At 39.6% G+C, this 13,941-nt stretch overlaps 1 protein-coding gene across 2 annotated transcripts in view; it reads right to left on the reverse strand.

The window, feature by feature from the left end:
- Positions 1-13,941, reverse strand: part of BABAM2 (BRISC and BRCA1 A complex member 2) — a 430,327-nt gene that overhangs the window by 378,722 nt on the left and 37,664 nt on the right. For both annotated transcript variants that reach the window (XM_047782376.1, XM_047782377.1), the window contains exon 3: positions 13,320-13,396. In XM_047782376.1, the coding sequence (XP_047638332.1) occupies positions 13,320-13,396 (77 nt within the window). The remainder of the gene's footprint in view (positions 1-13,319; positions 13,397-13,941) is intronic.

The raw sequence follows: 13,941 nt of genomic DNA on the forward strand, positions 1-13,941 counted from the left end.
GTTCTTTGAAAAGACAAAATTGAAAAATCAGCCAGACTGCTAAAAAGAAAAACAGGAAAAGAAACAAGCTACCAGTATCAGGAAAAACAGATATGACATCATTACAGATTTTGTATATTTAAAACAAAACGGAATACTAAGAAAAACATTACGCCAACAAATTTAGCAACATGGATGAAATGGACAAATCCTTTAAAGATACACTCGAGATGAAGTAGATGACCTGATTTCTATATCTATTAAGGAAATTTCATCTGTACTTTAAATGGTTTCACCAGAGGATTCCACCAAACATTTAAGGAAGAAATAATAGGAATTCTTCACAAACCATTCCCAAACACTGAGGAAAAGGGTTCGCTTCACAACTCATTCTATTCTGAACTCAATTTTGCTATGATGCTAAAAGCAGTAAAAAGCATTAAAAGAAATCTACAATTTCACATGAACATAAAATGCAAAATTCTAAACAGTTCTAGCAAACTGAATCCAACAGAATATAAAAAGGCTAATCCATCATGACCAACTGGAATGGCATCAGAGATACAAGATAAGATAAATTAAAAAGGAAATCAATAATAATTGATAAAATTTTTAAAAATCACATGATCATCTCAAGAGATGAAAGCACTTGCCAAAATCTAATATCCATTCCTGATTTTAAAAGAAACCCACGAGTTCCCGACATGGTGCAGCAGAAACTAATCCAACTAGGAACCATGAGGTTGCAGGTTTGATCCCTGGCCTCACTCAGTGGGTTAAGGATCTGGTGTTGCCATGAGCTGTGGTATAGGTTGCAGATGCAGCTTGGATCCCACATTGCGGTGGCTCTAGTGTAGGCCGGTGGCTATAGCTCCAATTAGACCCCTAGCCTGGGAACCTCCACATGCCGTGAGTGCGGCCCTAAAAAGACAAAAAGGCAAAAAGAAAGCCAAACAAAAAACTCAAATTGATAAAGGGATCTGTGAAAGATATACAGCCAACACTATATTTTTCCCTAAAATCTGGACAAGGCAAGAACATCTGCTCTCCTCACTTGAATCCAACATGTAGCGGATTCCAGTCAGTGCACTAAAGCAAAAAAAAAAAAATCTGGGAGAGGGGGGCTGGGGTTGAGGAGGGTTATATTCTCATAGATTAGCAACAACGAATTGGAAAAAAAGAATATTTTTAAAACATAATAAAAAAATTAAAAAATAAAAAATAAAAAATAATTTTTAAAAATAAAAACAGACATACTATAAATTAGCATCAAAAAATATGAAATAGAGAAAATTTAACAGAATTTGCACAAGACCTCTTCACTAAAAACTGCAAAATATTTAAATTAAGGAAAATCAGAGTTCTCATCATGGCATAGCGGAAACAAATCTGACTAGTAACCATGAGGTTGCAAGTTCGATCCCTGGCCTCGCTCAGTGGGTTCAGGATCCAGCATTGCCGTGATCTGTGGTGTAGGTCGTAGACGTGGCTCAGATCTGGTGTTGCTATGGTGTAGGCCAGCAGCTGTAGCTCTGATTAGACCCCTAACCTGGGAACTTCCATATGCCGTGGGTGCGGCCCTAAAAAAAGACAAAAGACAAAAAAAAAAAATTAAGGAAGCTCTAAATAAATGAAAAGGTTATCATCATTCTCATCCACTAGAAGAGCTGCTGTTATTACGATCTTAGTGATCCACAAATAGACCTCCAAATTCAATGTAATCTCAGCAGCATTTCTGTGGACATGTGACAAGGTGATTCTAAAATTTCTATGGAAACACAAAGGACACAGAGTGTCCAAAACAACTTTGACAAAGAAGTCGTAGGGGATACCACACCCGATTTAAAGACTTACGGTAGGGTGATACTCATCGAGGCAGTGTGGTATTCACATAAAGACAGTCATACCAGTGGAAGACAACATAAAATCCAGAAATGGGCCTCAAACGGTTAATTAACATACATACGGTCAACATTAACTCAAAAATGGATCACAGACCAAAACGTTAAAGGTGAAAATATAAAACTTCCAGGGGAAAATCTTCAAGACCTTCAGGTAGGCAAAGATTTCTTAAACAAGGAGTTCCCGTCGTGGCGCAGTGGTTAACGAATCTGACTAGGAACGATGAGGTTGCGGGTTCGGTCCCTGCCCTTGCTCAGTGGGTTAACAATCCGGCGTTGCCGTGAGCTGTGGTGTAGGTTGCAGACTCGGCTCGGATCCCGCATTGCTGTGGCTCTGGCGTAGGCCGGTGGCTGCAGCTCCGATTCGACCCCTAGCCTGGGAGCCTCCGTATGCCACGGGAGCAGCCCAAGAAATAGCAACAACAACAACAACAACAAAAGTGGAATATAAATTTCTATCTCACACTTACTGTGTGATTAAATGAGAACATGTGCATAAATAAGCCGAACTCTATAAAATGCGTGCTTAGTAAGTTAGCTTTAGCAATCTTAGCAGTCATTTTTTAATGAACATCATCAGCCTCGAGGTCAGATTTTATATACACATGATTAACCATCCCTAAGCTGACTTCACAGAGTTTGAATGATGTTAGTTGCTATTCTTAAAAGACTCTTCTAACATTCCATGAATTCCAAGAAGAAACATTCTGAAATACCAGGACAAAGGAATCCTCAAAATCTAAGGGCGAGTTAATGTCTACTCTACAAAATTAGCACTTTTTACTAGCCTTTCAATGAGCACTTTTTAGAACAGTCACCAAATCAAAGGTGACCTGCCTCCCTAATTAGCCTCTAAAAATACCTTGACTGCTAGATAATAATAATCTTTAGGCAAATGCATCTTTTAAAAAGATAAAAATAAAGTAAAAGGAACGATGCTACCAAGGAAAATTATCATGCCTCTCAGCACGATGCCAAACTAAATCCCTGGACTTCGTGTCCAACCTTTTGCTTAGCACAACGGTTACAAGTCCTAGTAGAATTGGTTCATTCCTTCTCTCCTCGCAGGTGATCCTGCAGAGAAAAAGCCTACTGGCCAAGAGCACAGCCATCAGAGCGGCAGGCTGGTGAGTGCAAACGAGGAATCGAATATGTTACAAACACTCGAGCCATTTTACAATTTCCTTGGTCCGTCCTACTGAAGTCTAAACAGTGTGGACAAAAGCAGAAAGAGGAAAGGCAGGGTATTTGAGAAGTACAAGGAGCCCATCGCTTGTATAGGCTTTGGACTGGGAATGTCGTCAGGGTCGGGGGGCGCTGACTGAGAGGCTGAACGGTCACTGCCACAGCCCTGAAAGCTAGGCTGAGGGATTCAGTCACGAAAATACTAGGGGAGTGGAAGGGGGGAAAGGTTAAAGCAGAACGATTACTCAGTTAACATTCTGAAGATGGATTAATTATTGCAAACAATACAAGAAATTTTTCATAAGACCACACCATCACCCCAGCAAAACTGCCAACAGCTAGCCACAGGAGGCAGATTTTAGACCTACTGGCCAAAGTTCAAAATATAAGGTCCAATAACAAGCCCAGCAAAGTACAAAATTCTTATAGATAAGATTAAATATGCAAGAGACCTGAGATGCAAGAAGCACTGTGTTAACGTGTACACACACACACACACACATGCACACACCAGCCAAACCACTTGAGATAGGATCAAACATGAAGTTGAATGTCAAGATTCAGTAGAGCAGAAGTTCTGGAACCCTGTTTGCAAAGAGTCCGTAAAAATCTTTGTGTATGTTTAACCACTGCTGAATTAATGGTTCATTCCATTTAAACAGCAGCTCTGAGACTGGTTTCGTTTTATTACGATCAGTCTCCAAAAAATATGAACTTAAATAATTGGAAGTGAACAGCAGTTTCATACTGCTCCTCTGAAGAGATGAAGGAGATAATATATTATCCAAATCATAATCTTTTTTTTTTTTTTTTTTTTTACTTTTTCCTCCCGGGGGGAAAAAAAAAGCTTTTCCTCTGGAAAAGTCTTTCAACTTCAAAACCTTTGGAGATAATTTTTTGGCATGACTTCCTGACTCGGTCACAAATGCCTTTGAAATATTCATCATTCTTCTCAGATGATAAACAATGGCATCGCTTCTGCTGTTAAAAACAAAGGGAAAATATCTCTTTCATTTGAAAGCTCTTTAGAAAAAGCTCCTGAAACAGTGTTAATATAACTGATAACCTCTCTGTGTACCTGCCCAGCCCATGCTTACTTTGTGCTAAAACTGGCATCCAGGAGCCATGATAGATAATCCATAAGTCAGAACTCTTGATTATATGATTGGATCGCAAGGGGACACCCAGCCCAAGCTGCCCATCAGACCCTCTCTCCAAGGAATTTGGACTCAAAGACCATAGGCTGTCCCTGGTGGTCTTGAATTTAGTTACCATGTGGGGGGGCTCAGGAAGCCATTTCTACTCTACACGAGGAAAAACAGAAAAATCTGGGGAAAAAAAAAAGAATAAAGGGAATATAGTGGCAATAAAATATGTTGCTAGAGAAAGACAAAGACACACGAGGGCACAGATGGTAACTGGCTACTATCATGTCTATCGTCTTTCCAGACCCCATGAGGCTGGGCTGTATTTCCTGCCCTTGGGCACCATGGAATTCACTTAATTCCCTACAAAGACAAAGAAACAAACTCTTTAGTTTATGTTTGGCCCAATGAGTTTCTTATAACCAAACAATCCCTGATTAAAATAAATTGTTGGTATGAAAAATAGAAATTTTAAACAAAAGATAATTTCAAATTCGAAAGCAGTGTTAAGAAACCATTTGATTTACCAGCCACAGACTTGTTGATATAACTTAAAATATCCCAATTTTCTCTCTTGACAGTTACATAATAATGTCATTCAAAAAACTTGTACAATTGAGTGTATTTCAGAGTTCTGTCACCTCCGTATCAAACCTCATCATTGTCATATGCAAAGAATGAACCTGGTTCATTCATTTCACAAACACTTACTTAGCCCCTTTACATACCAGGCAATAAGGAGAGATTGGAAATAAAATATGAGCCAAAAAATCCCTCACCCCCTGCTCTATTTAAATAGGACACATAAAAACACAGACAGAAAAATTCCTTCAAGAGTTAAATGTGAAGCTCATTGATCTGCCGCTATGATTTTTGGGGGTTTTTTTTTCTTTTTTTTTTTTTTTGGTCGTTTTAGGGCCGTACCCATGGCATATAGAAATTCCCAGGCTAGGCGTCTAATCAAAGCTGCAGCTGCCAGCCTACACCACAGCCACAGCAATGCGGGATCCAACCCTCTTCTTAAGACCTACATCACAGCTCTCACAGATTGTGGCAATGCCGGATCCTTTAACCCACTGAGCAAGGTTGGGGATCAAACCCACATCCTCTTGGATACTAGTTGGGTCCTTAACCCACTGAGCCACAATGGGAACTCCCCTCTGAATTTTGAGATACACAAAATACTGGTATATTTTTCACTCATTTTAGTGGCATCATCCTAGACCTTAACAGGTATTTTATTTAAATCGATTTGATCACTGAAGAGTGAGTCTTCCAATCCTCTTTAAGTAAGTTCCAGTTGTCTCTTCTACAATCGTGATATTCAGAGATTTCTCTTTAATTCAGTTATCCTCAGATATTTTCCATGAGACTCTTATACAAACTGGCAACTCTTTCAATGCCCAAGAGTTGTCCCCTCACATTAAAAAGAGCCGAAGAAACAATAAGGTCATTCCCAATGCACTGTAATCTTCTGGTCTTTCTTATTTCAATTATTTCATTTTGAATGTGGGTAATTCTGTAGGTACCAATTCACGGATAGAAATATGCTCTCTCCTTTGTCTTTCACTCTCCCTATCATTAACTGCAAAACTACCTTTATCCACAGACGAAACATTTATGTAAGAACTGTTTTCCAACACATAAAATGTTCTGAATATAAGATTTAGTTACATATCATTTTCATTAATCTGTTCTGAGAAGGCAGAGTGAAATATATAATGACATGATGGAAACAGACTCCAAATCTGCAAAGCACTGTATGTCCTTCTTGTTTGCTGAATTGCTAAGAGCAATGTTCCAATTACAAATTCCTCGTACGATAAATAACTTCTAAAGATTGGATTTTTGTTGGCAAAAGACTGATACGAATAGCAGAATGTCACATTCTTTACAACACCATACTTCAACCCACAAAAATCCGAACACCAAGATTCACTAATTCGTGCATGCAGTCATCCCATTCCATCCACAGACGCTGAACTGAATAGCTGCACTGTGCCAGGGACTGAAAACATAATCACCAGAAAGAGCTCCATCTCCAACTTCACTGAGTTTTGCATTACGTAATAAAGTCGCTATAAACTCCAAATACTCTAATTCAGCCTTGGTTAAAATTAAAGTTAAAACCACACGCCACAAGTTTTCAATGGGAATCCTTCGATAAAGAAGTTAGGTTACTAGTGCCATTATCGATGCATCATGACTCTACAAACTACTCTCAGAAACCTCTGCTGTCGGCCCTCCACAACCAGGGATGCGAAACCCACGGGTACAGAGGAAGGACTGCACTAAATGCTATTTTATTGAAGGGACTTGGGTACCCGTGGATTTTGGTATCTGCAAGGGCTCCTGGAACCAATCCCCAATGGATACCAAGGGATAACTGTAAAAAAACGTACGTACTGTAGACAGATTTCATTTTGAAATAATTTAAATAAGTGAAGTTATAAAGAGAGAAACTTTAAATAGCCATGGCCTAAAAACCATACAAATTAAGGAAAGTAAAATAACCTTGCTACATACTCACTGACAGCGGGAAAAAATGGAGATGGGCAGAATCACAAAAACCCAGCAGTCCAGTAAAGACGGTTTAAAGGATCTTCACTTGAGTTTTAAGTAAGTGTTTCAAGAGTTTGTTCATTTTTGATTTTCGTTATGTAGATTTTTCCATTTTTATACTATTAGAGAACAGTGACTTGTGTTTCATAATTTATTGTAGTTGATTTCACTTATTTTTGATGATTCTATCATATTTAAATATCAACAGATATTAAAGGACAATTTCTATCTGGCAATATAAACAGGTTTACAGTTTGGCTTCATAGTGAAACACTGCCGTACCTCAAAGGATTCCATCTGAGAAGAGTTTTTCAGATAACTTTTTAAAGCGAGGGGTGGAGTAGCACCCTAAACACTATATTTTTCCAAACCCTAGAAGGAATCTGTACATATCACCACTTTCTTGTAGTTTGTTAAATCAAATCTTTCCTTAGCTTTGAATCCCCTGCCATACCTTGGCTCCAAAACTAAACTTAATCACATGGCCAATAGTCATGAGAAAGGATAATGTTAAGATAAGAACTTCAGAGGGAAAAAATAAGACCCCATTCTTCCAACTGAATAAACTTTTATAAATGTAGTTTCCATAATCAATAGCCTTTTCCTTTTACTTAGCTATGGGCTGCCTAAGGCTAGAATTTTTTTCTTTTTTTCCATTGACGTACAGCTGACCTACAACATTGTGTTAGTTTCAGGCTAGGACACTGACTCACCTTGATGTACAAGAATTTCAGTATATAAAGTTCACTTGTTACTCAATTACTACAGATATAGCGTTCTGCAGGGGAAATTAAGTTCCTACCATATAATGATGCTATCGAGCAATAATTTACTAAGACAACACAAAAATATATGGCAAATATCAGTCCAAATACCCTAATCACCAAGGTTATAACAGACTTCCTGTGAAAATCTTATTGTAGGAGAGGAGGCAGGATATTAGAAAATGCTTCCATTTAACATAAACTCACACGGCTAGAACGATCCTCGTGAAGTCACATTATTTCTGGCTCAAGACTGTGGACTGACCGCAAACATTTACTTCTTGCTTCTAAGACCCACCTTCCCCTTAAATGACAATGAAGACTAGAAAGATAAAACTCCAAAACAACAGGAGAGTGACAAGGAAGGGAAAACAGGAGCAAATCAGTAGATGAGGCATTTCCACAAATTCCTAGAAGGCCCTATGCAGACGGACGAGCCGCACTTGATCAGACAGGGCAGAGACAGCTTTGCTGTACGAATGTGAGGAAAGGCTACTGATGAGGAGGAAGCCATTTGTCCTGGTAACTCCATAAAAACGTGTAGTCATCCGGTGTAAGGAGCGGCAAGAATGAGCTATGATGCTAATTATTAGCACAATATAGCAATAATCTATATACCCATCTCCCCAAAATGGCACGGGGCCAAATGTGTATCCCTAGGGGGAAAAAGAGGGGATTTTCTTGAAAAATAGAAGACACTATTTGAGGGAGAGCTAGAACATTTGAACCCCAAAGTATATGACACAGAGGGTTCGCTCATATGAACAGCTAACCCATTACTAACCTACATGCTCAGTAAGTCCTGCCTATAAAACGTCCCCATCAGAGTTTTACCATCTGTTTTAAATATAAATGGACAACCAAAAGCCATCTTTTATTTAAGGAAAAGCTACAGAATAACAGAGGTTAAAAAAAAAAAAAAGATGGTAAAAATGTAATCCCCAGGGAAAAATCAAAGTAATTCAGAAAACAGAAAAAAAAAAAAGCTTAACAAACCCACAACTCCTGGAGTTCCCATTGTGGCGCAGCGGAAACGAATCTAAGTAGGAACCATGAGGTTGTGGGTTCGATCCCTGGCCCCGCTCAGTGGGTTAAGGATCTGGCATTGCCATGAGCTGTGGTGTAGGTCAATGACATGGCTCGGATCCGGCGTTGCTGTGGCTGTGGTATAGGCCAGCAGCTGTAGCTCTGATTCAGCCCCTAGCCTGGGAACCTACATATGCTGTGGGTGTGGCCCTAAAAAGCAAAAACAAACAAACAAAAAAAAAAAACCCCACAACTCTATAACTTTTGAAAGTTTTCAAGACAGTATATTCATAAAATAAGAACGAGATGTTGTAAGAGAGGCACAGAGCTCTTAAAGAAAGAACTCTTTGAGAAAGAGCTCTTAAAAATTAAGATACCTACACAGGGAGCTCCTGTCATGGCTCAGTAGTAACCAGCCCAGCTAGTATCCATGAGGATGCAGGCTCCATCCCTGGCCTTACTTGGGGGGCTTAAGGATCCAGCATTGCCGATGCAACTTGGATGTGGCATTGCTGGGGCTGTGGTGTAGGTCAGCAGCTGCAGCTCTGATTTGACCCCTTGCCTGGGAACTTTCATATGCCGCGGGTGTCACCCTAAAAAAAAAAAAGGCAAGAAAAAAGCAAGGTACCTACACAAACATCATATGCTATCAGTTATTTGTGGAATCTAAAAAAAGGACACAACAAACTTATTTGCAGAACAGAAACTGACTCACAGACTTTGAAAAACTTATGGTTGGTTATCAAAGGAGACAGGTTGCGGCAGGGGAAGGGATAGGCTCGGGGTTTGGGATGGGAATGTTCTAAATTTAGGTTGTGAAGATGGTTGTACAACTGTAAATATAATAAAAGCCACTGGATTTTTTTTAATTAAAAAAAATAAAACCCAGGGCAATAAGAAAAAAAAAGAAATTAAGATACCTAATTATGACAAACTATTATATACGGAATGTATAGACAACAAGGTCCTGCTATCTAGCACAGTGAACTATATTCAATATCCTATAACAAAGCATAATGGAAAAGAATATGAAAAAGAATGCATACATATGTATAACTGAATCACTTTGCTATACAGCAGATATTAACACAATATTATAAATCAACTATACTTCGATAAAATAGAAATTTTTTTAAAGATACCTAATTACGACTGTGAAACTGGAAATTTACCAGACGAGCTACAGGAAAGATGGAAGAATGGAGGGAGGAGTGAAATCTGGGCAAGCTGTTCGAGACTGTGGCCCAGCAAGAGAATGGGTAGGTAACCTGTTTACCAAGAAATAATTCTAAAACACATTATTTTCAGTATGTGGCTTCTACATTACATGGTGAAATCCAAGAGAATAATAAAGGTAAATCCCACAGTGATAACTGCAGGAGCAAGCCTGCCGAGTAATCACTCACGCAATTTACAGACAAAGCAAAGTTGCAATTACAGATTTAGAACAGACAGTAAGTTACCAGTCTTGATAACGCAGAAGGAAAATAACAGAAGACAACAGTTAGGAGGGGAGGGAAAAGGAATAGAAGAAAGGGGAGGGGGTAATATATTCATCTTATAAAGTGGGGAGCCAAAAGACCCCCAAAATGGTTAATGGGAAACTGAATAAAAGCATACTAAGCATTCATCATTATTGTACAGAGATTTTGCTTAAGTAATAATAGTGGTAACTGCCTCCAGGCACTTACTAAGAATTTTTAGGAGCTGTTCATTTAACTAAACAATATGATGCTTTAAATGACCCTTAAAAAAAAAAAAAAAAAAGAAAGAAGAGAAAAAATTTGAAACTACAGGATAACCAATGTAGGAACCAAAAGTGGTGATATTACATTATAGAAATAAAGGGTGCAGTGAACATAAGCTGATATCTCCTGTATCAGAGCAGGAAGTCAGAAGATAGTAACATCTGAAATTGATAAGCCAAGAAACAGTGGCATAAGCATATTACGCAGATGTATGGAGATCATCCCCAGAAGCACTAAACACCAAAACAACTTAAAAAAAAAAGTTCAGTGTTTCCCTTGAAAAACAAGACTAGAATTGAGGAGAAATGGGTCAGAGGACTACTGCTTTTATGTATTAAAAAAAAATGTCTGAACTATTTTCTTCTTTTTTTTTTTCTTTTCTTTTTGTGTGCTTTTAGGGCTGCACCCACAACATATGGAGGTTCCCAGGCTAGGGGTGGAATCGGAGCTACAGCTGCCGGCCTACACCACAGCCACAGCAACGCCAGATCCAAGCCGCATCTACGACCTGCACCACTGCTCACGGCAACGCCAGATCCTTAATCCACTGAGCGAAACCAGGGGTCAAACCTGCTTTCTCATGGAAACTAGTTGGGTTCGTTACTGCTGAGCCACGACGGGAACTCCTGAACTATGTACATTTTTAACCATGTGAATGATTTACTTTGATCACTGCCTTTTAAATTTAGTTAAGAATATTTTTCTCAAAAAAGTAGCAATCTAATGTGTCCTACTGCCTCGGATGGGTGAAATTCTTTTGTATTTTAATGGTTTCCAGAGAATGATCTAATAATGCAAGGTTAACAAGTCAGCATGTCAAAAATTTTTCACTTCCTGTTGCATCTAGTAAATCAATAAAGTGATGCTACAGAAATAGAAAGATGTGGCCTCTCCTGGCCTATCATGGTAAAACATACAATCTACGGGCTGAAAGGCACTATGCTATCTTCAACATCTTTGTTCTTTAGTCCTCTGTTTAAGAATAGAGAGACTTTCATACCCTGTTCACCACAAGTGGGAAGGTTCAAGAGGGGAAATTCCTGACGAGAGTCCTGAAAGCTATCATTCCTCCACTAGGCTAGAACTTCAGTCCCAGTAATGACAGCAGAGAAGGGCTGATGCAGCTTCGGCAGGTAGACAGTGGACTAAATCCCAAAGGAGGCCAAACACTCTCTGACATAAACGACAGCAACATCTTCTCAGATCCACCTCTTAGAGTCATGACAGGAAAAACAAAAAGAAACAAATGGGGAGTTCCCGTCATGGCACAGTGGTTAACGAATCCGACTGGGAACCGTGAGGTTGCAGGTTCAGTCCCTGCCCTTGCTCAGTGGGTTGACGATCGGGTGTTGCCGTGAGCTGCGGTGTAGGTTGCGGACGCGGCTCAGATCCCTCGTTGCTGTGGCTCTGGCGTAGGCCGGTGGCTACAGCTCCGATTCGACCCCTAGCCTGGGAACCTCCATATGCTACAGGAGCAGCCCAAAGAAATAGCAAAAAAAGACAAAAAAAAGAGAAAGAAACAAATGGGATCTAATTAAACTTAAAAGTTACTGCACAGCAAAGGAAACCCTAAACAAAATGAAAAAACAACCCACAGAATGGGAGAAAATCTCTGCAAATGAATCGACTGACAAGGGATTCATCTCCAAAATTTATAAACACCTTCTGCAGCTCCATACCAAAAAAACAAACGATCCCATCAAAAAATGGGCAGAAGATCTAAACAGACAGTTCTCCAAAGAAGACATACAGATGGCCCAAAAATACATGAAAAGATGTTCAACATCACTCATTATGAGAGAAATGCAAATCAAAACCACTATGAGGTACCATCTTCCACCAGCCAGAATGGCCATCATCCAAAAGTCTACAAACAAGAAGTGCTAGAGAGGGTGTGGAGAAAAAGGAACCCTAGTACACTGTTGGTGGGATGGCAAATTGGTGCAACCACTGTGGAAAGCAGTATGGAGATGCCTCAGAAAACTAAACATAGAACTACCATTTGATCCAGCAATCCCACTCCTGGGCATCTACCCACAGAAAACCACGACTCGCAAAGACACATGTACTCCGATGTTCATTGCAGCACTATTTGCAATATCCAAGACATGGAAACAACCTAAATGTCCATCGACAGAGGAGCGGATCAAGAAAATGTGGTGCATATACACAACGGAATATTACTCAGCCATTAAAAGGAACGAAACACCGGCATTCTTAGCAACATGGATGGACCTAGAAATTATCATGCTAAGTGAAGTCAGTTAGGCAATGAGATACCAACATCAAATGCGTTCACTGACATGTGGAATCTGAAAAAAGGACAGACGGAACTTCTTTGCAGAACAGATGCTGACTCACAGACACTGAAAAACTTATGGTCTCCGGAGGAGACAGTTTGGGGGGTGGGGGGATGTGCTTGGGTTGTGGGATGGAAATCCCGTGAAATTGGATTGTGATGATCATTATACAACTACAGGGGTCCGAGAGCTGGAGCTAGCCCCTACACACATTGGGTGTGGCATGCATAATGCTGGCCCACACTGCTTGTAATTTGGAAGAAGTGACCAATGCCTAAAACTGATAGAATTGATATAGAAATTCATATTTCCACCTGATTTCTCAAGAAATCAGTAAGGGCAATCCTTTAAGAGGAAAGAGGAATGCCCCAATTTGCCACACCTAGCCTACCGCCCTCATGCATGCTACCAGTCTGTCCTGAAAGCCATTTGCATCTCTAACTTCTGCTGTAAGATATAACATATCTTTGCATCTTTATGCATATAAAAGATAGGTGCATACGCCCACGTGACCACAAGTTAGTCCCTGCCAAGTGCCTCACTTTGACCAAAACTAGGACTGGAAGACAAATTTTCAAAAAGCGCTAAATCCTAGTGCTCAGTATCATAGGAGATAATACCTAACAGGCAGAAATAAAAACTAAAGCACAAAATCCAATAGCTAGCACTGTAATCTACATCTTCAGTAAAACAGTCATCAACTACTTACATTTTAAGGTCTCTCCAGCGTATGGTATGTGCAATTTAAACCGGTCACAGTTGGGTCCAGGAGTCAAGGATGTGCAGCTTTAAAAAAAAAAAAAGGAAAAGAGAAGAAAAAGGTTGCTTAAAACCCCACATATTTATGACATTTACTAAAGTAAATTAAAAGTGATCCTTAGAGATAAAAGATTGAAACACGAGCTTATAGAACAAAATAAAAGGCCTTAATGGTCACGGAGGTCAAGACAAAACAAGATTTGGCCTAAAGCAAATAACACATTCGTCTCACAATAAAACCTATCTAAAGGCTTCTAACAACAAATAGCAACGCTGCTTCGACTCCTTCTCTCAAAGGAGTGTATCTGGACTTTGAAAACAGGTATATGATCCAAAACAGGCCTGTAGTCTTTGATGCCAAGAATTGTAAAAGAATAGTAGTTCTGTGGTCGTGTTTTAAATAAAGCTCTTAGTTTTCACTCAGTACTAAAAAGAGCCCACTGGGGGCTTTCTTCAGGTACCAGATGGTTTTCTCCTTCCCCAAAAAGAAGGCGCTTCCTCTAGATCTGCTCCCATTCCTTACAGCCACAGGACAGCGCAGTGCACTACACTCGGATTCAGATAAAATGCAA

The sequence above is a fragment of the Phacochoerus africanus genome, chromosome 5 (genome assembly GCF_016906955.1).
Source record: "Phacochoerus africanus isolate WHEZ1 chromosome 5, ROS_Pafr_v1, whole genome shotgun sequence".
Classification (NCBI taxonomy): Eukaryota; Metazoa; Chordata; class Mammalia; order Artiodactyla; family Suidae; genus Phacochoerus; species Phacochoerus africanus.